Consider the following 25,766-nt stretch of genomic DNA (forward strand, 5'->3'; position numbering starts at 1 on the left):
CTGGAAATGGATTCAAGCCCCCAGGGGTATTTAGGATTTCAAAAGACCCCGAATTTAATATAATATAATGTAAGTAAATAGCGGGAACGTACCATGTTCAATAGGATGATTTCAATATATCGATTTTCACAGCCCATCCGTTGAACCGATTTTGACGTACGGGGGTACTTGCATCCTGGAGATGGACATAGGATAGGTACTTTTATCCCAGAAAATCAAATACTTTCCATGAAATTCCACGCGGACGAAGTTGCGGTACCAACCATCTAGTTCCTAATAAACCAGGCAACCCCTTTTAAACTATCAGTAATCAGAGTGATAAGGTTCCAAATAAACTGTCTCCATAGTATCTACCAGAAGGTCAATTCATAAATATTCAAACACGTAGTCAGGCTGAAAGGTCCTTTCCGACTTTTATTTTAAAATTGAAGGTTCTATAAATATTTACAACTCATCAGGGATTCCACGGCGTAGAGGAACAAACATCATTGAAGCTGAAAAAGCGAGAATGTAGGTCCCCGTGTTATATCTGAACAACCATAAATGTGATACGTACGGGGAAATGACGGAATATTGAATATCATTTTTAATGGTGCCCAAATGAAATTCTGGTTATTATCGTTCAAATATCTATACTAGCGACCGAGGCCTCACTCGATGAAAATCTAAATGCTCTTTGTTCACTATCCCGTGGGAATTTCGATAAATCCAGCCTTTATCCAAGCCTACATTATAAAGGAAACCATTGTGCATAATTTCAGCTTTCAAGGTTCTGGGTTTGGGCTGGGCGTTTATGAGTGAGTGAGTCAGGACTAAACTGACTGACATAATATCAACGCACATCTCAAACGGACCGATCTAGAAACTTGAGATTTTATATGTTAGTTTTCTGTAATGTAAAAAATGAAAGAAAGGTTTTCAGAAATTTCTGAAACTGCTTCAGCTAGTTATAATCATTGAAGTATTACGTAGTAGTTATTGTATACAACAAAACGGTGATATTTCTGATGAAAATGCTGATTTCGATCAAACTGTACAATTACAGTAAAGTTTCAACAGCTTTCACTTTTTGGTTTTCCTGTAAAATTTCATTTCGCACAATAACACCGTATCTAAATTTTTTTAAAGTCTTATGATTTACCCCATGCACTCGTAGAATAAGGTTTTTCCTTGAGGCTTAAATTAATACAAAAGTATGGGTTCCTAATAAATATAAGCATCTACAGATCAAGATAAATAACAAATATAACCTCAAAAGCTCATTTTTGAGCTTTCAGACCAATTGCGCTACACCGCAGTAACATATTTTCTGGTTTATCTATTTAGAAGCTCTATACATACGAGTAGCAACGATTTAATCCAAAGATTGTGTAGTGAATTACAGGAGAATTCTGCAGATGAATTGGAATGCCATAAGGCACACCGTCAATAAATTAGCTGAAACAAGGGATCCATTCATAAAACCGTAAACGGCTAGGGCTTACCTGATCTCAATTCGAAAGGCATGATATCAAGCGTGAAAAGCGGCGCCCCTCCCCTGCAGCGTTTCCCAGTCACAGTTGTCCCCCACCACCCCGCGGCATTGCACGGCTGCTAATGCATTCACACACACACACATGCACTTCCACCATGAAGTAACACCACTTTGTACCGTAGTTAAAGGTACAGTAGGTAATCTGTCAAAGGGTACACATGACACACGGAGTGTTCCCGTCACGTCAAAAAAAGGTTCAGGACGGTACAGCACAGCGTCCGCAGCGCTGGCGGTCACACATCTGACGCTGGGATGCGGCGCGCGCCGAGGCGCCCCGCGTTACCATGGTAACGGTCCGGGCGATCTACCTAGTACCTCGTCCTCTCTCGCATACAAAAACAAAAATAGCGAAATTAATTGCGTAATCGTGTGAAAAGAACATTTTTCGCATAACTTCATTAACGGGTTAAAGTTATTAAAAGCCTTTGAAAGCGAACTATTTATGTACCTAGTTATTTTGATCTTAAGCTTTCAAGTCCATCTGCAAAACCACGGTCGGCCGTGGAGTGCAGTTATCAATATTTGAATCATATCCAATTAGTTATGTAACGAAACGGAGAGGTGCTAAAGGGTACTAGAGGGTTAAACATCCCTGACTGGTGTAGAAGAGGACCAGTATTGCTTTTTGTCATTATTGTCAACCGATAGACCTCCACCGCTGGACATAGGTCTCTCGTAGGGACCTCCAGACGCCACGGTATTACGCCGCCTGAATCCAACGGCTCTTATAAGCATAAAGAGGCATAATACCGGCGCTATTATGCCTCTTTAGTCTATATGTCTATATTATTGCTTTCTTTACCGTCAATGATAAAGAAAGCGATAATAATACATATAAGATAGCAACAAAAATAGGTTTGCATCCGCCAGTAGGTACAAGCAACTATGGACGGGTGGAAACCTACTTATAGCTTTTTTGCTGACTCTACCTACATGACGCAATTTTAAGAGTATTGTTACCAAATTAGGTACAAGGCGATGATTACTTAAATAATTCATTTAAAAGTCTTTTTTTTTATTTGCCTTCATCTAGCGAAATTTACCAAGGTAAGTCCATTAAGTCGTTTTAGCGTTCCTGCCCATAGGGTAACTCTGCTGTCTGTCTATCTGTTTGTCCGCGTGGAACGAGTCTCCAGCTCTTAGACGAAATGAATTACAAACCTGAAATGTTATTTGATGTAGACCCAAAACCGAATATTGAACTAGAAATTCTATTAAACGTTTTTTTATTCGTCGCTTCATCCTTCAGATATAAAGAACGTAGCGACTCATATAATAACGATCGAACTTCACTTCAAGAAGTTCGTTTGATCATCTAGTATAGGGTGCATATTTGACGCGGTATGTATGAGGTCTGCACCTCTATGATCAATAACTCAACGTCACGGATGCGAAATAGGTTAATTGCTGCATTCAGAAAACAGCTGATTGGAGTATATTTTATTTTCAGGTGACACAAAAATATATTTATTTTATAAACGACCGGTGTTGCCCTAAATTGGATTGTTCTCGTAGATATTCAATCAGTATTTTGTATGGATTTTTGACATAAATGGCAAGTTTCACGAACGAGCGAAGTCATGCAATATACCTCTTCTCATTACTTATCTTTATATTATAGGTAGCTAAGTATTATAGGCTATATAGCCGGTACGCCTTTGCCGGATTAAGAATCTTCTGTTCTAAGGTTGCCTGAAAGAACGCTATACTAAACCTCAAATTTCGACAAAATACAGAAAATAGGTCATTGCATATAAAGTACATAAAAGCCTATAGTAAGTCTATGGTGTTAAAATAACTTAGTTAATCACCCAATATTGTGCGTACTTAAGTACAAACTTATAACCACCGAACCCTTTTCACTCAAAAACTCGCATTTGTCCGTTTTTTTTTTCAAATTTCGATACCACTGGCTAGAACCACACTAGAACTATCAAAACTCTATTTAACTAAAGAAAATTGAGTAAAGAATGTATTACAAACTTGACTTTAAGTGGAGCTTTTGTGTCTCGCTTTTGAAATAAGTTTTTACCCAAGTAGATACGTGTGCTAAGTAAAGAGATAGTAGATACTTTGTTAGTAGTCACCCCCTCTACAATGATAGGGATGCGACGAAGTTGATGTAAATTGTAAAGTTGAACGAAAGACAAGAATATTAAGTAAGCGCGATGAACACGTCTCATTATGGAGTAAAATAAGTTGTACTTACTTGCGACACGAATCTAGTAAAGCTTAAAAGTTTATAAGAAAATATATACCTACCTCTTCACTTTGTCGTTTTTAGAATTCCGTATCCGGGGGTGGGAACCCTAAGGAAGAAAGAAACCCGTACAAATATCAGGGGGTTTTTCAAACAAAAGACTTGAAGGTTGCCAATGAAACCCTATTACGCCTCCGCTGTCCGTCCGTAAAAAAGTATGTAGGTACAGTACTCTTTTTGATGGATTACGGAACCCTTCGTGTACGAGTCCAACTCACACTTGACCGGTTTTTTCAGTCAATGTAGAGCGATGCCTCTTGTTTTTGTATCCATCCAAGGTCGAATCCATCGAATCAAAGGTTCTATGTAAGCAAGAAAATGTTTTATTTTATTGAGGTCCATCAGTGGCGCATTAAGGGTAAGACGAAGAGGGCGGCTCCAAAATAGATAGAGACTTAAAAATATTTTTACGGAGTGTGTAACTATTGCTGTTATAACAACTAAAAATAAAAATAAAAAACAAAATGGCTGTGGCATGTAATTTTTAGGGTTCCGTACCTCAAGAGGAAAAACGGAACCCTTGTAGGATCACTTTGTTGTCTGTCTGTCAAGAAAACCTATAGGGTACTTCTCGTTAACCTAGAATCATGAAATTTGGCAGGTAGGTAGGTCCTATATCACAAGTAAAGAAATAAATAAATAAACATAATAAAAAATTAAAATGTGTTTCAATTTTGAAAGTAAGATAACTATACCTAGTGGGGTATCATATTAAAGGGCCTTACCTGTATTCTAAAACAGATTTTTATTTGTTTTTATGCACAATAGTTTTTGATTTATCGTGTAAAATGTCAGAAAAATTACCCGAGTACGGAACCCTCGCTGCGAAAGTCTGACTCGCACTTGGCCGGTTTAAAAAAAATGCTTAAACGTGGACTATGGTAAGGACCCTGGACAATAGATATTAAGTAACACACTCTATGAAAATTTGAATTCTCTACCTATTACGGTTCATGAGATAGGTACAGTCCGCTGACAGATGAACGGACGGAGTATGGACAGACAGCGTACTGCGTAGGCACCCTTCTTGTGCAAAACCCTATTTAAGAGCACCTAAAAGTAACAGAGGCCTGATTCAACGGTCTCAATCCGCCCCTGAGGTCCATATTGATTTATTTCGATGGACTAACGTAACGTTGTTATTCACAAAGGAAGTCCTTAGAGCACCTCTTTAGAGAACTGTCGCTAGAAAAGAGCTTTTTCTTAGAAGTTAGTTCATCTTGTTCTAGTTTAGAAGTAGGTGTCTAACAAGATTCTGAGACTGTAACACGACCACGATAAAAAATAGGCACCGTCCGATCCAGTTACAATATTGATTCCTTGGAATCAAGATTTCTATACTTATTGAAGTGAAAACTTTTTGAGGCGCGTTGGAGAATTTTGGGATGGGAAAAAACTTCAACGTCACATCACCGACATGCTAATTTTAGCTTTGTGGAGATAATAATTCAATGATGTTAATTATAGTGCTCGGAGTAAAATTTTTGTAAAAACTTAATGTTAGTGGTTTTAATTTACAAATTATGAAATTTTAATTCTATGAAATAAAAATTAATTAATTTGATAATCCAAAATATGATATTAATGTATATCATAGTCTGAAGTTTCCACTGACTGCCATTTTTAACCCCCGACCCAAAAAGAGGGGTGTTATAAGTTTGACGCGTGTATCTGTGTATCTGTCGTGGCATCGTAGCTCCTAAACTAATGAACCGATTTTAATTTAGTTTTTTTTTTGTTGAAGCTATCTTGGCTTGATCGAGAGTGTTCTTAGCTATACCTAATCCAAGAAAATCGGTTCAACCGTATGAAAGTTATCAGCTCTTTTCTAGTTACTGTAACCTTCACTTGTCGGGGGTTTTATAAATTTTTAATTTACACTTGTCTAAATATTAGGTAGGTACTAGGTATATTGTTATCGAGAAAACTATAATGCATACATTTTGAGACTTCACTCGCCATTTTTAACCCCCGACCCAAAAAGAGGGGTGTTATAAGTTTGACGTGTGTATCTGTGTATCTGTGTGTCTGTGTATCTGTGTGTCTGTGTATCTGTGTGTCTGTGTATCTGTGTATCTGTGTATCTGTCTGTGGCATCGTAGCGCCTAAACGAATGAACCGATTTTAATTTACTTTTTTTTGTTTGAAAGGTGGCTTGATCGAGAGTGTTCTTAGCTATAATCCAAAAAAATTGGTTCAGCCGTTTAAAAGTTATCAGCTATTTTCTAGTTTTCTTGTAGAAAAGAAGGTTAGATAACCCTTAGGTTCATAATATTCAAGTGTCAATTGACAAATGTCAAGCTGTCAAGATGGACGTTGCCTAGATATACATAATTATTTATTTGAAAATGATTTGTCGGGGGTGTTGAAAATTTTTAATTTACACTTGTCCCTCTATGTGTCAACTATCATGTCGAAATGTAATGTAAAATGTACCTACGTGCTATATACATATATCTACTACCTACTTACCTATAGACATGGAACCAGGAAAAGAAAAGAAGTATATAATAAGAAAAGTAAATTGGACTCAAAAGTTTCACAGAATGGAAAAAAAATATTAAGTAGGTATCTGTCCCAATATCGTTTGATTTATCGCTAAAATTTTATATTTTGGATAACATTTAGAAAACAAAATATCGATTCAACAGAATACATAAAATTATTATACTTATTCCTGATTTCCCCACGGAATACCTACTTTGTGGTTCACTGACAATATGCTCTTAATCCCAAAAGGAAATGAAGCAATTTTTATTTATGAGAAATTTTTTCACACCGAGAAATATGCATAATTGCTAAGTACTCATCATCATCATCTCAACCAATCGCCAGACTACTAAGGGACCTCGCGCACTACGTGGTACGCGACCAGAGTCAGTGGCCGCAGCGTCGTCTACTTATTCGATAATTCAGTGTCTAACACCGATTTCTAACATCACCGGACGTGGACTCACGCTAAGGCCTCAAATGCGCATGGACTAACTAGTCCGTCCAATCCACCCATCCCAACGGCAGCCTAAGCCGTGGTCCGAGATTCACAGGAGCCTTAGGAGGTCGTTGCCCTCGACCTCAATTCAATTATTTCTTCGAGCCCTAGGGCTCATCCCAGGCGGAGCTCCGCGCTCGCCAACCCATCCGTTGACGCTGTAGCGGCCAGTAGGGCCTACACAGCATAGTCAATCCAAAACTACAAAAAAAAGTGTCTAACACTGAATAATAGCCAGCGAGCTCATTCGCTTGCATTGCATTTGATATAGTACTTCTGTTTTTGGTACCCAAGAAAATATATACCTACGTAAGTAAGATGTGTATCGTTTTTGAGTATTTTTGACTCGTTCTCCCGAAGCTTTTATTATGGATTCAGAGTTAAGAGGGCTCTCTCCGTCACTCGTTTCCATTCGTTTCATACAATCGTAGTTCCAATTTCATTTGAATATTAAGCAAACTAAGTCCATGAAATTTTGCAGACAGATTCTAGAAACTAATATCTATGTCTGTGGTTTTCCAGATTTCTGTTAAAATATTCGGTTTCAAAGTTACGCGGTCTTAAAATTTTCATACAAATCTTGGAGCCCCTGTAATTTTAAAACTACATATTTTTAGAAAAATCTAAAACACCACAGACACAGATATTAGTTTCTAGAATATGTCTGCAAAATTTCATGGACTTTGGTTGCTTAATATTAAAATGAAATTGGAACTACGATTGTATGAAACGAGTGGAAACGAGTGACGGAGAGAGCCCTGTTAAGACCTAAAATGGCGAATTTAAGTAGTCCCATTTCTAAATTCGAGGACATAAAACTTTTACGTCGCTTCTAAGTTACTATCAGCTTCACGAGCAATTTGAAAATTAGGTAGAACGTGTCCAGTTTTTTAAAACGAGAGGGTTTTTACTTTTTGCGAGCGAATAGACGCAATGAACTAGTTGTAAAAATGCTGGGCAATTATATTGTTTCAGGGTTTACGGCTCGTATAACTTTTGCTACTATATTTTACCAGGCGTTACAAAAAATCTTTTGTTAGGATTCCGTACCCAAAGGGTGCCCACGCCGTCCATTTGTCTGTCTGTTTGTCAGTGGGTTGTATCTCATGAACCGTAACAGGTAGTGAGTTGAAATTTTACACAGTGTGTATTTCTAAATTACCGCTGTAATAATTATAAGTACAATACAAAATGGCCACCATGTAAATTAATAAAAATTAAAAAGTATATAAACTTATACTTCGTACGGAACCCTTCGTGTGCGACTCCGACTCGTACTTAACCGGTTGTTTAATTGTTTACTAGCTATCCGATATCTGTAGGTACTATAGTAGGTAGGTAATAATATACCTAAGTTTAGGAAATTAAAATAAACATTATCCATTCCGTAACAATTCCTGGAAACCTAAATTTGATATTCGAACCTAGATAATAATATTAGGATTAAGCATATTATTATGATATTATCATGTTATGGAATAAAGGGGCTTTATATTCTAGTCTAAAGGTGGATCCACACCTGTGCAGTTGCACGAACTGTGCTCACAACGCGCATCGAATGCCTGTGGAGTGTGGACGCGTCACTGTCTCTCTGTGCGTGTATGTCGCAAACGTGTTCTATCATGTTAATTGTACTTACTCCCAAAAACTCACGAACATTATTAATATTGAGCAATCCATGACAAGTACAACATGTACGCAAGCCGTTTGCAAACCGCTAATTATTGTAAAAATGTCAACATTATGTTCTTATGGAATATGGTGCGCATTATGCGCGTGCGCAGGTGTGGATCAATTTTGCTCTAGTTAAAACACCTTGTTTCGTTACTACGAGTTTTTGCGTGAATAAAAGTTTGCTACAATTTTAATGCAGGCGCAAAGGGATTTTTACTTATACTACAACTAACAATAATAATCAAAGATGATAAAAGAAATATGTTTCCCTGATTAGAACTAATTCAAAAGAGACGTCGTGTGTACTTATTGTACCTAGTAAATGAATGAATGTGTATTTGACTATGGTAGTTACAAAAGTCTTTTTACGGTTAGCGGGTGGTTCAAGTAGATATTTGATCCTTTGTTGTACAAAACTGTCAGGTTATAGGTAGGTATTGTTTGTCTAGTGATAAGTACTCCGCAGGTACTCATCATTATTAATTGTTGAACGAGTGTATAGAACTTTTATATAATTTTGTTTTGTTTGCGTCTTTCTTTGTAGTTTGCCATTGTATTTATCCGGAAACAGGCGAGTTTGATAAATTATGGGTTTAAAAGCGACTTTCAAGACTCGAGAGCGAAGCACACATAAACTACAGTACCTACCTAATGATAACGTAGGCAGAGAAATTCAAGTTGGATTTTAATTTCTAATATTATAATATCTTAACTCTTATTAATAATAATAATTAGCTCATGCCCGCGACTTCATCCGCGTGGATTTACACTTTCAAAATCTTTGATTTTCCGAGATAAAAAGTAGCCTATGAGTTAATCCAGGGTATAATCTATCTACGTTCCAAATTTCATCCAAATCCGTTTAGCCGCTTTTGCGTGATTGAGTAACAAACATCCAGACATCGACTATATCGATTTAGCGACATTTCCCAACCATACCATGGAGAGCACATAAAACTGCTGGTCCTGCCCCTGATCTCTCCGGTCGTGTCGGATTTGCGTCCCATTGGACTATGAGAGTGAGGGAATAGAGAGAGTACCCGTGTTTGTGCACACACTGTAGCATATAAGTATATATCGTATGACGGACCCATTCGTATCTCCCGCGCAAATGGCTAATCTGAGTAAAGATTGACCAAGTACCGTGGGCGAAATTCGGTCGGGAGCGACCAAATTTCGCCCACGGTACTTAGTTAATACTTAGGTATTTCTAGTCCTGTCCAGTATCAGAATAATTCGTACATCTGTACATATCTAGGGTATACTCGTAGGTATTATTAAAGAAAGTTAAATGGCACAAAAGGACCCTCGAATGTCGCGATCTGCGAAACCCAACTTCGGTCCTTACGTAAAAGCATTTTTACCTGCCCATCATTCTGTCCTGGGCCTCTTGCATTCAATGGATTCCTTTGTATGGGAAGGTCAGCAGAGAATTCCTGGGAAATAGCAGATACATTAAAGCCATGTGGGATTGGGATTGTGTGTGGTTGATGGAGATATTTTATTTGTGTTTAAGCTAAGGAAGACATAATATTTTGGAGTTTTGGGAACAGTTTTACATACGGATACTATTTATTAACGTCTACACAAGGTTTCTATTACAAAGTAGGTACATTACAAGTTCCAATTCAAGATAACCATCCCCGAATCTGCCAAAGACCAATAGAATGGTGTTGCCACACCTTACGTAATAGGTACCTCTACTAATTATTATTATTACTTGTAAATTATTGTGCTACTATTATGAACTATTTTACTAGGCCAACTCTTACTCAAAGATTAAGTTTTTCATACACGAATCTGAAACATAACTAAAATTGTTTGGGCTACATACCTACCTACCTATCTATTACAGAAATTAACTAAACTTATTACCAGTCAAGTAAAGTCAAATATATTAAGCTATTATAATAGTTTTTATATAATTAAAAAAAGTTGTTAGGTATGTAATTATAAAAAAAATTGATGTTTGTGCAAATATGCGGCTAAGTTGCTATAATAGCGATCTCTTCCAGGCAGCCTTACAGCCAGGTAGATTCTAAAAGTCATAAAAATCGGGTTTCGTCCAGTAGCATTTCAAAAGGGCACTTGTGAACCCTATTACAGCTGATAATTGAATTTCAAGAGACAAAGGGGTATCTTTTTGTCACTTTAAGACTCAAGTGTTTTCTTTAACTCCTCGTTACCCACAGCTATTTTTTCAATGAAAATGTCGTTCACTCAAGCATGATTTATTAAAGAATAGGAGATTCGTTATTGCACTTTTGTTTGGCTTGGACTTTTTAAATTCTAAATTAATTTAGTATGTTTAACGTTGATAAAAAAACAGATACTTTATTATAAAACCATTGTGAATCAATATACTTACAAAAGTAATGTGTAGAGTAATAGGTAAATAAATCATACAACATTTAAGAGGGCTCTCTCCGTCACTCATTTCATACAATTGTAGTTCCAATTTCATTTGAATATTAAGCAACCAAAGTCCATGAAATTTTGCAGACATATTCTAGAAACTAATATCTATGTCTGTGGTTTTCCAGATTTCTGTTAAAATATTCGGTTTCAAAGTTACGCGGTCTTTAAAATTTTCATACAAATCTTTGAGCCCCTGTAATTTTAAAACTACATATTTTTAGAAAAATCTAAAACACCACAGACACAGATATTAGTTTCTAGAATATGTCTGCAAAATTTCATGGACTTTGGTTGCTTAATATTCAAATGAAATTGGAACTACGATTGTATGAAATGACTGACGGAGAGAGCCCTGTAAAGACAGACATACAACATTTAAGTACTTACGGTAGGTACAGCTTTTATTGGCAGAAGAAAACTCAAGCATGCAGATTTCCTCACGTTAGGTATTTATCTAATTGCTTAACACTCCTCTGAAAAGATAGAGCTGCATATCCAAGATCGAACCCTTGATCTCCCGATTAGAAGACGGATGTCTGTATTACTAAGCTATCACGGATAGCCATGAATCTATACTTCTATACTTTTTTAATAAATAAAATTGGAGTGTCTGTCTGTAATTTCGAAATAACTACCGCATATTAAGGTCATATGGTTATTTGAACGATACTATAACTGAATCACACGTTTTTAAAATTTTTGTCTGTCTGTCTGTCTGTTTGTCTGTCTGTCTGTCTGTCTGTTTGAAAAGGCTAATCTTGGGAACGGCTGAACCGATTTTGACGGGATTTTCACAGACAAGTAGAGAATTAACCAGGGAGTAACATAGGCTACTTTTTTAACCGACTTTCAAAAAGGGAGTTGTGTTTTTTACCTATGTACACCGAAATCTCCGAGATTTCTGAACCGATTTGAGTCATTTCTTTTTTAATCGATAGAGGAACTTTGCGACATTGTTTCATAAAAAATTTGGAGTCCAACTCCTCAATCCTGATGCTGCAGGGGATCTGACCAATCCACGCGGGCGAAGCTGCGGGCATCAGCTAGTTATAGATTAAAATTACTAATCCTTTCAGCGGCTCCGAGTGAAACTAAGTAAGTAGTTGCTTTTTTCACCCCCACTTGAGCACACGTGCGGGGTTTTTTATAGCACCGACACGTAATGAACCGTATACTCGGAAACCGTCGCCCTGCGGCCCTGCCCAGGATATCCTGTTTGAAAAATAAAAGAGCTACCCCACACCTTTGTAAGAACAAATCGTTTATTACGAGTGTTGCTGCAAGGCAAATTGAACTGTATGATTTAGGTTATAAGGCTTAGATATCATATCAAGGAATTGTTTGCCATGACGCGTCTTGCTCTTGGGTGTATGTTCAAAAATAAATGTTCCACTGTGGTTCCGATTTTAATGTAATAAATATATACATACCTGTACAAACCAGTAGGTGTACAAACATTTGAACTTTTGCAATGGAATAGCTTCTCAAGTAAAAAAAATTGTACGCTGGACTATATCCAGTATCCACCTTATAAGATACTGGCTGATACCCGTGACTTTGTTAGCGTGAGATTTTTAAAATCTTAAGCCGATTTTCTTGGATTATAGCTAATAATACTCTCGATCAAGCCACCTTTCAAAAAAAAAAACTAAATTAAAATCGGTTCATTAGTTTAGGCGCTACGATGCCACAGACAGATACACAGATACACACGCCAAACTTATAACACCCCTCTTTTTTGGTCGGGGGTTAAAAAGTAACGCACCAATTAAACTTTTTGATAAATGATACAGTTGTTACAAACCTTTTTATAGGTTTCCCTTAAACTTTTGGTTTTTTTTTTAAATAAATACATTTATTTTACTTATAAGTAAGAAGGCAGATAATAATTGTAACAAATGCTCGAAAAATAATATACCTATCATCAAGAGATGCTAATTTGCTATTGGCGAGTAAAATATTAGCATCTCATTGTAAACAGCTTCGATAAAAAGCCTTTGGCTTGGAAAGTGTAAACAAGTCTATAAATTCTGTTAACAAATTACTCTTGTATTATAAATTGTATCTGTCGGTCTGTCTGCTACATTTTCACGGCCCAAGAGTAAACCGATTTTGATGAACCTTGGTACAGAGCTAACTTACACCCCGGGGAAGGGCATAGGCTCCTTTTTATGCCGGAAAATCAAAGAATTCCCACGGGATTCTTAAAGTCTTATCCGTTTAACCAATTTACACGGAAATAAACACTTGCGACCCGGAAATTGACATAGGCAACGTTTATCCCGGAAAATCAAAGAGTTCCCACGGGATTATCTGAAAATCTAAATCCACGCGGAAGAAGGCGAAGGAATCATCTAGTTCCTTTGATAGTAGTAATAAAGCATATTACTTTGACGTATAGATATGTATGCTTTGACCACAAAGAGCTTACTCCCCATAAAATAAACCGTAATTTTCCCAAGCGGATTATATTATTATGTATTTGGCGTAGCAATCTTGTATACTTAATGTAAATGTGCGAAATATTTCATTCAGAATGTACCTACCTAAGTTGTAAAAGTATAATAATATGTTTCGACACGGTGATAAGAGAAATCTAAATTCTAATTAAAGCGGGGTGCCATGAACCCGTGACATTGCCAAGGGCTCAGAAACGGAGTGACAATGTGCAAACTTGATATAACATAAGGTTTGATAAGATTGAGTGCTCAAAATACGAGAATTGGTATAACTTCCGAAGTGGTTATAGAATGCTAGTTGATGCCCGCGACTTCGTTCGTGTGGATATAAATTTTTCGAAAATACCGAAGGAACTATTTCATTTTCCGGAATAAAATTAGCATAATATGTGTTAATCTAGGGCCTAGGGTATACTCGTAATCTATCTCCGTTTTAAATTTCAGCCAAATCCGTCTAGTAGTTTAGTTAGTTAGGTGAAGGTATTGGACTTATTTCCCTATCTCTACTTTTTCCATGTACATGATGTCTAATAGGTAATTTAATACACAAAGGCTACTTTTTATCCTGGAAAATCAATCTGTTCCCACGGGACTTTCAAAAACCTATATCCACGCCAACGAAATCTAGTGTTGTAGGTATACATATTATATTGTAGTAAAAATCTATTACATACTAGCATTTATTAATTTTAATGATTTAAGAACATTTAAAGTGTTTTAAAAGCATTAGGACAACCTACACTTAGGTAAACTATTTAATACAAGTTTTAAAAGGTTTGTCCAGACTAAGACACATTAAAAACTACCACCATTGATTTACCCCTACCGGCGGATTGCATTTCACGTTCGGCTACAACCATTCTGCCTTCGTTCTCTCTCTGACTCATTCACCGAGCGATTGTTGCGGCTCTTCGCTTCAAAATCGTTCGCCAATCGCCGTTCGAATTTCGAAAGACGAAAACTTGTCTAGTCGCACGCCGACCGTCGGATTGAGCGTATCGCGCATGCGTACAACCTCACCAACGAACTAAACTTCGAAACAACGTAAATAAACAAGTGATACGATCTGGTGCCTGAATTCTATTGTAGTGTGTGTCTATTTTTAATTAAAACTACGATTTTTATTTCGTAGACTAACATTTTGTAACGCAAAGTGCCAATTTGTGCTGCGAATTTGCGTGTAAGTACGCTCTTTTGTTTTTTTTTCTTTGCGCGAACCGGCCGCCAGCAGAGATTGTGCGATTTGTTTTAATCATTTAATGCAACTCTGCAAACCTGCAGCGTGAAGATTTATTGGGTTTTTATTGTATTAGTCAACATTTGATTGGGTATTTATTATGTACTTCCTATTAAAGCTTTTTTTATGCGTCGTTTAAAGAATCAGCTGTAAGGTACCTACTTACTCGTACTTATGCTATCAGTTCCGCTTTTTGGATAATCTTAAGTAAACTTGGCCTTTTGTAAATCTTTATTTTATTACTGAAGCGGTGATAGCCTAGTGGTAAAGAAGTCGGTTATCCTATTCGAGGCGTCCAGAGGTTCGAGCTTCGATCCCGGGCACGTATTTCTAACTTTTCGAACTTTTGTGCGTTTTATGCAGTTAAAATATCACATGATGATTACGAAAGTACTGATCAGTAGGTAATGGGTACCTGGGTACCTACTAGGTACCTTCCTAATTTACAGATTATGTACCTACCTGTAGGTAGCTTAAGTATATTTACTATTTACCTAGGTTCAGAACTACAGAGTACAGACTAAGACTACCTAATAAGATTTGTAAAATTCCAAAAGTTTATTCTAATTAGGTAGGTGCACGTACCTATTTATATAAGTTCACTGACCTTCCCACTCGAGACAAAGATAGGCAGACGGCTTAATCTAGACCCAAATTAAATTGCTGCTAACCTGTGCTCGTTAATGTGCCTAACTTAGCGGTTAAATGCCTTTCTAAAGAACGATTGACTACGATTTCACGAGATGGTTAGTGAGAATTTAGTTCAGTCTGAAAAGAATGCATTGACCATAGACCAGGCGCTGACTCAATGAATATAGATCTAGAAATACCTCGTAGCAATACTTACACCTATGAAACAGAAGCTAAGATGAAGAAGAATATCTTGATTAACAACAATAATTAAGATCTGTTAACTAACCCAAATTCGCAATAAAGAAAATTGAATTGAATTGAATTGATCTTGAGTCAATTGAAAAAAAAAAATCTTAACCACAAATCGAACTTGGAACATTTTACAAGCAAGTTTTCACAGCATAGGTACAGTACAATAGGTAAAATATTCGGATAGGATACCTTGGAAAAGTACTTCCTTAATAGTACGTAGGTACGTGAGGTGCCTGTTAGACGAGAATATACGATCAATAAATAATAATTATTCACCAATCACAATCTATGACTAATAATAATAAACCCATAAGATTTTTACTACCGCAAAATTACAGTTATGATACCTTTACCTATGTACATCATACCACCTATTACGACAGGCAGGTGGGTAGGTAGTAGTTACTTACTAATTAGATGTCTCATGCCACACATTTCATAGTTGAGTCACGAACTCACGAATTGGGAATTTGAACTGTCTTTTACTTGGAATCGATATTTCTAAAAAACATCAACGTTTTACGATGCATTGTTTATCCATCAATCAGATATGCCAAGCAATCGAGGCAAACGAAGGCAAACGATTAATAATAATAATTGTCCAAAGTTTGTATGATAAATTAAAATGTGGGGGGACTCATCTAAGATTTTGCCTTGGTTAGACGTCAAAATGCAGCATAGGTGGGCCTTAGGTAGGTATTTACTCTGGTAGTTACTACTTACTACTAACCCGTGAGTCGTGACGAATAACTCCAGAGTCCCAGATTTCTAATGGGATAACAAAACCTGGTACAAAGTTAAGAGATCCTATATTGATCCGGTCCAGGAGGAATTGAAAACGGTACGTATTGTTTTCGTAGAATAGAATAGATTTTTATTCAACTAAACTTTTACAAGTGCTTTGGAATCGTCAATTAATTTACCACTGGTTGGGAATGCCGTTCCTACCGAGAAGAACCAGCAACAAACTCGGCGGTTTCTCTTTTCAAATGTTCAATTTACAATAATATTCGAATACTTGTAGACTGCAGGTTTTGTTCTAATGGATAACTTTACTTTAAATAGTAGATACGTATAAAAATATAAATACCTGCCTATAAAATTAAATAAAGTATTAAATCGCAAAGGCACGACCAATTAGCTAGCGGCGATCAGTTGCCTCTGTTGGAATAGCTTCGCTAGAATGTTGCGAAAATCTTTCGACATCGCCATTCGAAACACTAAAGCAAGTTATACACGGACACTGGCTAAGAATGCCGGCCACTCTGAACAGGTGCGCCATCCGACGTGTTCAGATTGACCTGACTGTCTTTGATGATTCTTCTAACCATCAACCAGATATAAAGTTCAAGAACTGAAACCCAACTCTCCTCGGACAAAGAGCAGAATTCTCAGACAGACTCATGTATCTAATAATTTGAAATCGCTTCGTATGTAAAAGTCCGTGGAATTTTGACTATGTAAGGGTGCAGACCTTTACTATGCCGCGCAGTCCGATAGTAGAATACTACTTACTAACACACTTCAATCTGGTGGGAGGCTTCGGCCGTGGCTAGTTACCACCCTACCGGCAAAGCCGTGCCGTGCGATTTAGCGTTCCGGTACAATGCCATGTAGAAACCAAAGGGGCATGGCTTAAATAAAAACTGGCATACCTCTTCCAAGTTAGCCTGCTTCTAACTGCATCATCACTTACCACCAGATGAGATTGCAGTCAAGGGTTAAAAAATATATCCTACTAGCTGACGCCCGCGACTTCGTCCGCGTGGATTTAGCTTTTTCGAAATCCCGTGGGAACTCTTTGGTTTTCCGGGATAAAAAGTAGCCTATGTGCTAATCCAGGATATTATCTATCTCCATTCCGAATTTCAGCCAAATCCGTCCAGTAGTTTTTGCGTGAAGGAGTAACAAACACACACACACACACACACACACACACACACACACACACACACACACACACACACACACACACACACACACACACACACACACACACACACACACACACACACACACACACACACACACACATAAACTTTCGCCTTTATAATATTAGTGTGATAGTGTGATAGAATACCGACAGGCAAGCGCAACCGCTTCCCATGTTCTAAGCTTTGGAGCTTAGAATTAACCAGCGAATGGTCGCCAATGAGTCTTCTGGCGTGACGATCCACCGAATCCAATACATCAAGCTAGTTGGCAGAGCCATACCAAAAATGGCTGCTGATCTCCATGCAAGATTGAACTTGAGCTTGGGATTGAATTTCAGCTAATAACAGCCATTGTGATAGTCGCAATGAAAAAATTTAGCAGTAAATCGGCAGGTGTGCCTGCCACAGGAGGCAGACTTGTGTGTAGCTTGCTTAATAAGTTAGGAGCGGCTGCCAAGCTTCTTAAGTTCTAACCTACGAGTGTAGGTCCACATTCCTTTTTAATTAACACCATTTAAAACCATGGGAAGTAGTGTGTGGAGAATGAAACCCGAATCAGTTCGTAGTCGAACCGATTGCTGCTAATTGGCAGAAAAAAGAGGATGTTTAATTAACTCAATTAGCGTTTAAGTATAAATTTGCATTTTATTACCTGTCCAATGCTTGTCCATCAATAAATTCCTTGTTTGCGAATTCTATAGGTACCTACTTTGGTAGCTTTACTGATTCTTTTGTAAGACAAATTGACTAATCGAATTAGAATTGGAATAACCAAGATGGTAAGCAATGCCTCGCTGTGGTGTGGTGGTCTCGATGAGGTTTTAGATTTAATTAATTTATTTTAGTTTCAATTTAATTTTTTTCAATTTTAATTTAGATTTAAGTTTATTTTAACCCCCGACCCAAAAAGAGGGGTGTTATAAGTTTGACCTGTGTATCTGTGTATCTGTCTGTGGCATCGTAGCTCCTAAACTAATGAACCGATTTTAATTTAGTTTTTTTTTTGTTTCAAAGGTGGCTTGATCAAGAGTGTTCTTAGCTATAATACAAGAAAATCGGTTCAGCCGTTTGAAAGTTATCAGCTCTTTTCTAGTAATTACTGTAACCTTCACTTGTCGGTTATAAATTTTTATTTACACTTGAATAGAATGTAAATTAAATAATATTTTACACATTATGATAATAAATAATTTTTTTAACAAAATTAATAAGTTATTTGATTAAGTAGGTATCTACCTTGTTAATAAAAATTAAAATATAATAATATTTCATGGTCGGAGCGATGGCAGTGGCGTTGACTTCGCGGCCTCGACCCCGTGAGACCACGTATTTTTAGTTCCCATTTAACATACCTAAACGAAACTAGCATGTGACTCACGCTAGGTAGGAAGTTTTGCGAACTTTGCCTTTGGAAAAATAAATTTTTTAGAGTTCCGTACCTCAATTGTAGAAATAAATAACTAGATAATCAGTTGTAAGGAAACCTATTCTATTTACATATAACAATAACCTCAAAAGGAAAAAGGAACCCTTATAGGATCACTTCGTTGTCTATCTGTCGGGGTGTCTATCTGTCCGTCTGTCGTGTCAAGAAAACCTATAGGGTAGGTACCTCCAGTTGATCTAGAATCATGAAAGGCAGGTAGGTAGGTCTTATAGCACAAGTAAAGGAAAAAATTCGAAAACCGTGAATTTGTGGTTACATCACAAAAAAAATTAAAATGTGATTCAATTTTCAAAGTAAGATAATTACTATACCAAGTGGGGTTTCATATGAAAGGGCCTTCACCTAACTAAATAAGTAAGTAGTTATATTCTATCTAAAAGCATAAAAAGGTAAGAAGCGCTTCCATTTAAACTGAAAAGGATCCAGACATGTACAGTCTAGAAAAGATTAAAATGAATTAGTTACAGTCTGGTTTGCCAAAAAGCAATGATAACATTCGCCTTTGATACCACAAGTCAAGGATCATTCATGCAATAATTCACTTTCAATTAGGATAGCCTAGCTATTAATCATTTGAACATGCAGTGCAGTATCAATAAAGGCTAAGGCACACTTGAACGTTTCCAACGCTCCTTTTAAAAGTTTTAATTGGTCGTTCACACTGAAACGCGAGCATGCATCTTTTTAATCCCCGACCCAAAAAGAGGGGTGTTATAAGTTTGACATGTGTCTGTGGCATCTGTCTGTGGCATCGTAGCTCCTAAACTAATGAACCGATTTTAATTTAGTTTTTTTTGTTTGAAAGGTGACTTGATCGAGAGTCTTCTTAGCGATAATCCAAGATAAGCGGTTGAGCCGTTTGAAAGTTATCAGCTCTTTTCTAGTTACTGTAACCTTCACTTGTCGGGGTGTTATAAATTTTTAATTTACACTTGTTACTCATATTATGCTCCTGCAGTCATATCTCATGTGATTTAATTTAATTTATGGAAACACACAGTGCAATACCTAAATGACAGACAACATATTATATAAAAAACACTATATTTTTGATTTTTGATAGGCTAGCTTATCTACCTACTGTCTATGGGATCACAAGATATACAATTCAATTGCATGTGTGAAACATAAACTATGTGACCTATGCGTCAGTCAAATTGGCTTAATTATAGAGTTCATCAATCTCAAGGGAAATAATGGGGAGGTCTAAACCATAATGTGACAATTTAATTGGACGACTAGAAATTCCTACCACAGTGAATTGCAAACGATACAGTCATAACATAACTAAATTATGTTATACTGGCTGATGTCCGCGACTTCGTTCGCGTGGATTTAGTTTTTCAAAATCCCGGGAAAATTAAATTTCCGGGATAAAAGTAGCCTATGTCATTCTTTAGGTCTTTAACTATACCCATTACGTTCCCATTACCCATGTAAAAATCACGTCAAACCGTTCCTCTGTTGCTGCGTGATTGAAGGACAAAACAACAAAATATACCCTTCGCATTCGCATTTATAAAATGGGTTGTGAATTTGTGATGTTTAAGGTCGTCTTCAAAGTAAACAATGATTAGTAAAGTCTGAGAATAAAGTAAATATGTGAGAAAAGTCAGGCTTTTCATATTCGCCATATTGGATTTGTCACCACGTCTAAATATAACACCTTTGAAACATGTTTGAAACACTGAAATGGACATTATTATAGGTAAATTATACTATACAAGTATGCTGGAAGACGTCTTCACCCATAAAAAATGACAATTATTTTTTGTGCCGATTCTAAGCGCCCCACCGAGCGTACTAGGATTTAAAATTGACACTTTGTCAGTTAAAAACCTAAATCCTAACTGATGAAGTTGCGGCATCAATCATCTAGGACCTAGGTGTTACATAGTCTGATGAACACATAACCCTTCATTTACCTCGGCGTATTTGGTTTAAAAACTGACTGAGGTCTATATTTTCATTTTGCTGTTAAAAGTTTAAATTTTGCTGTTAAAAGGCGACAGCGTTAAATCTGACTCGTTTTGACTTAAACTTACCTAAATCTGAGCTGAGTCAAAATATTATGCTCTAAAGATCTCAGCCTAAGAGTCAGGAAATTAAAACCGGATGAGCTTGACAAAAAGTCAGCATTAGGACACTTTTGAACAAGCTTACAAACAAGAAGAAGTTTAGTGGAACTTAAAGCGATTCTCAGGGGGGATCGTATTTGGTAACGTGGGAGTGTTGGAGGTGCTAAATAACTAGGACCTGGCGCCTTAAGGATACCGGAATCTTTACGGGTCTTTACGAGTGTTTCGAAAGGAAGTTTGTACAAGAAATACTTTGTCTGTCTCAGATGACTACTTACCTACCTTAGTATTTTTTAAAGCAAAACACCTTTCTATTTGAATTCTTTGATTTGAAATATTTATTTTATAAACTGAAAAATAACTATACACTGGTATTCCAATAATATAACCAATAATACAATAATTATTATTACATTACGTACCAAACAGTCGTTAATAGTAAAATTTAAACTGCAGGATATTCTTATGATACAGCTAAAGTAAAGATGGTATTTTTTGGAGATGATAATACTTTACTCTAAAGATACATACATCAAAAGAATTTGAAACTAAAGAAAGCTGAGGTTTACAGTTACAATTATTATTCTGCCGTGTTTATTTCATGTGCCTCCATACATTTACATGTGAATTGTTTAAACTTTAATGCATTGAAATAGTACGTTAACTGTGCTTTATACTATAAAATGTCAAGACCTTTATTATTTCTTAAGTTCATACGACCTTAAGCGAAGTCTTAGGTTAAACGGTACCTAAAATATCACTTGATAATATTCCTGACTACTTCCCGCAAATAATTGCGCATCAAAAGTTTTATTTCCTATACTGGTAGAAAAGTCAGTTTATTTACCTAAATAAAAAAAAACCGGCCAAGTGCGAGCCAGACTCGCGAATCGAGGGTTCCGTACCCCGAGTACGGAACCCTCGATTCGCGAGTCCGACTTTCCGACTTTTCCGACATTCTGCACGATAAATCAAAAATTTTAAGCATAAAAATCTGTTTTAGAGTGTACAGATAAAGGCCCATTCATAATATGATACCTCACTTGGTATAGTTATCTTACTTTGAAATTAAAAATACTAATTATTATTAGACTTGCAACGAATAGTATATTCGGCAGTATACCGAATACCGAATATTCGGCGAGGCCCCTGACCGAATAGCCGAATATTAGGCAAAAGTATTCGGCTGGATTTTTTATTAAATTGGATTCAATTATGTACCTGTTTTATGTACCAATGACTACTTAATAAATGATTATAAAAGAAATGAGAACTTTACCCTTCTAAATTTTGATTACCACAATAATTCAAATACATAGAATCCTCCATTTTTCCAATTCAGAAGATGATTATGTACCTGTGTTATGCACCAATGACTACTTAAATGATTATAACAGAAATGAAAATATGAATATATAGTATATACGTAATCAATCGATTTTAATTTTTCATTTTACCAATTATTTCTCTATGACAAAATATATTATTTAAGTATTCGGTATTCGGCCGAATATAATAAAAGCAGCCGAATAGGCCGAATACCGAATAGTAACCGAATATTCGTTGCAAGTCTACTAATTATTATTATTTGTTTATGAACACATTTTTATTTTTTTTGCGATGTAATTACAAATTTAAGGTTTTCGGTCTTACTTTGAAATTAAAAATACTAATTATTATTATTTGTTTATGAACACATTTTTATTTTTTTTGCGATGTAATTACAAATTTAAGGTTTTCGGATTTTTTTCTTTACTTGTGCTATGCCTATCTGCCAAATTTCATGATTCTAGGTCAACGGGAAGTACCCTATAGATTTTCTTGACAGATATGACAGACGAACAGACAGACAGACAACAAAGTGACCCTATAAGGGTTCGATTTTTGTACGGAACCCTTAAAATAAGTGCTACAAGTTGCTAAAATATTTCAGTAGGATACCTATTTGCCCTAACAATAGAATGTAAATAAAGCCTAGTCATTTGTACCAAGATGAACTAGCAACCTATTAAGATTTTAGCGAAGGCTAAATTACAGGAAATAGTTACTTGAATAGGTTTGGAATATTTAAGTATTTTAATTTATTTAAATGTTTGACTGTTACGTAATTAAAAATCTAAATAAGCTTTATTGTTATAGAAATAGTCTTGTTGACTCAAATATTTAAAAATCTTAGAAAAGATAATACAGTCTTATATTGTATATAATACTAGCCGATGCCCGCGACTTCGCCCGCGCGGATTTAGGTTTTTCGAAATCCCGTGGGAACTCTTTGATTTTCCGGGATAAAAAGTAGCCTATGTGCTAATCCAGGATATTATCTATCTCCATTCCAAATTTCAGCCAAATCCGTCCAGTAGTTTTTGCGTGAAGGAGTAACAAACATACACACACACACACACACACACACACACACACGCACACATACAAACTTTCGCCTTTATAATATTAAGTGTGATAGCCCTTCATTAAATGGCAATAGAGCAACATAAATCTAGAAATAATAGATTAGTTACCTAACAGTTATTATAAAAATTGAAATTGTAATTTTAAAATTTAGTCCTTTGTTTTATCTAAACGTCAAAATGGTTTTAAATTTTAATAACTGTATACAAATTAGAATAATTGTTGCTAGTGATAAAGATATCAGAGCAAAAAATATTTCATGTGCGGATGTAATGACAGTAAACTTATTGTATCAGTGATTTCAAAAATTTAAACTCCTTTGTTTTATCTAACAACATGACAAAATGATTTTAAATTTTAATAATTGTATGCAAATTACAATAATTGTCGTTAGTGATACAGATATCAGAGCAAATATTTCGGATGCGGATGTAATGTCAATAAACTTAGTATCACTGTTAATGAATTCCCACATGTAGATATTTGCTGGAATAAGAGCTCGATTTGCATATAGTTTGAGTATTTTAATGAGGCTGGCGTTTTTAGGATGTTACATTTAAAACCGTGCAAGATACAGATAAGATACCGTTGATCGTTGCAACTTAAGAATTTTCCGTTTCCGACATTTTAGATTCATGTCTGGAACGAGATCATTTACAGTGGTCGGATTTGCAAATCAGTTTCTTTAGGTTTTAGATATAGGCTAACTGTTAGTTTGCATTTTATATGCTTAGCCAAGTAAAACATATTGCGATCTTTAGACAGTTCATAATCTCGCTAGATAGATTGATTATAATCGAACCGTATTTACAATTTTACGGTGACATGATGTCCAGTAAAACGTTACGGTCTCTCTGAGAGGTTATAAAAAAAGTAAGACATATTGCCAACTTTTTATTTAGTTTCTAAGTGGCAGACCTCTCAATTAATAAGTAATGAGTACAAAAATTAAAATAAACTTTATAGGTTCTCCGGTTAGGGCTCCGAAACTCCAGTTTCATAATTACTATTTTGTTATTTTGACAAAAATGCAATTTTTCTTAAAAAATTACAGAAATTTTTGGTCTGCAGATTATCTTCAAAACTTCTACACATTCTCAGTATTTCTCAGGTATCTAATAACGTACAAAATATTATATTTTGGGACGACAATTTAAAAAACATTAAAAAGTTAAAAGACATTATTTTCCTTATTTTTTTCCTGTTGATCATATCGGCCCATTTTCAATCACAAGCGCAATTTTATTGATTACTATTTTAAGAATTACTTAAGTATTATAGATAACCCCTTTGACTTTATCCTGTTCTATATACATTTATATGTAGATAGGTATTTGAGCCATATCGTCTGACGACCAAACGCCGCGTAGATACTGGGACTTGGGAGCAGCAATAAATCACCGCGCAATGAGAACATTACTCAGATGTTATCATCTATGAGTCATCTTCAATTTTATCACATCAGGCTTAGACATGTCGTGACCGGTCGATGTGTGTCGTGAACTTGACTGATCCAACGCCATTTGTCAGTCGCCTGTTACAATTAAATTGTATGGATTAGTGTAGTGTAATCAGCCGTTGACAAAGAGCCGGGTGATATTCATTGCTTGGGCTGCCATCAACAAATCACTGATATGGAACAAAGAAGCTTTAAAACTTAAGAGGTGGAGCTAGCAAGTTAAAGTGACAATGGGCTGGTCACGTCTGTGATTTGCCAGAACACTGAAGTCAGAAGATTCTAGGTTGGAGATGGCTAAAACCGTAACTAAAACGTACCTAGACGGATTATATGCCTCGTATAGAAAAGTGGTGGACATCGACGTTGGTGCTAGCTGAGAGAGGCCAATGTTTATATTAGACCTACTCCACTCCAGTAATAAAATTAGCTGTCCCACGAATTAGCGTAATTTTTTTTTCAAGAGTTTATCGTGGTCTTCGTTGAAACTAACCTGGATGTTCCCAAGACACCCTTCAAACTAGACCAAATTTGAGGAAACCCGGATGAATAGCAGCCCTATGATGACTAGAGAGGAAGCGTCGTTTATATAGCGTGTGAGTGTGACTATGAATTTTGATGTAATTGTCTGTAATTGTGGTGACTGAGTCGCGGTTAATAGCTAGGAGAGAAAAGAATTAATGAGAACATTAGAAACTGTGGAAAGCGATACACAATGTTTGAAAATTGTATTTTATTTTAGAAGTTATGGGGTTTCGAGTGAACAGCCTTTAGCTTGAAAAAAAATTAGTAAATTATTTATTTACTAGTTGAAATGGCAATGTCATGTCAGTCGCTGAAATTGACCATGGATGGTGCAGACGTTATCTGGAATGGAGTCCGTGTACCAATTAGCGTAGTGTATGACCTGAAGAAGGTCGCGGAACCGAATAAAATGAGGACGATGGAAAACCGTTATTGGTGGTGGCACGCTCTTGAAACGCCCTATG

At 36.2% G+C, this 25,766-nt stretch overlaps 2 protein-coding genes across 9 annotated transcripts in view; one reads left to right on the top strand and one right to left on the bottom strand.

Annotated features, from left to right (window-relative positions):
• The window catches only part of LOC123873499, a 227,360-nt gene extending 225,599 nt beyond the window's left edge, over window positions 1-1,761 (bottom strand). For all 7 annotated transcript variants that reach the window (XM_045918333.1, XM_045918336.1, XM_045918335.1 and 4 more), the window contains exon 1: window positions 1,485-1,761. In XM_045918333.1, the coding sequence (XP_045774289.1) occupies window positions 1,485-1,506 (22 nt within the window). In that variant the 5' untranslated portion in view covers window positions 1,507-1,761. The remainder of the gene's footprint in view (window positions 1-1,484) is intronic.
• Window positions 1,762-14,262: 12,501 nt separating this feature from the next.
• LOC123873598 (MOXD1 homolog 1-like) overlaps window positions 14,263-25,766 on the top strand; it is a 105,773-nt gene continuing 94,269 nt past the window's right edge. For both annotated transcript variants that reach the window (XM_045918483.1, XM_045918484.1), the window contains exon 1: window positions 14,263-14,514. The gene's annotated coding sequence lies outside the window, so the exon portion shown is untranslated. The remainder of the gene's footprint in view (window positions 14,515-25,766) is intronic.

Source organism: Maniola jurtina, chromosome 17, assembly GCF_905333055.1.
Source record: "Maniola jurtina chromosome 17, ilManJurt1.1, whole genome shotgun sequence".
Taxonomy (NCBI): Eukaryota; Metazoa; Arthropoda; class Insecta; order Lepidoptera; family Nymphalidae; genus Maniola; species Maniola jurtina.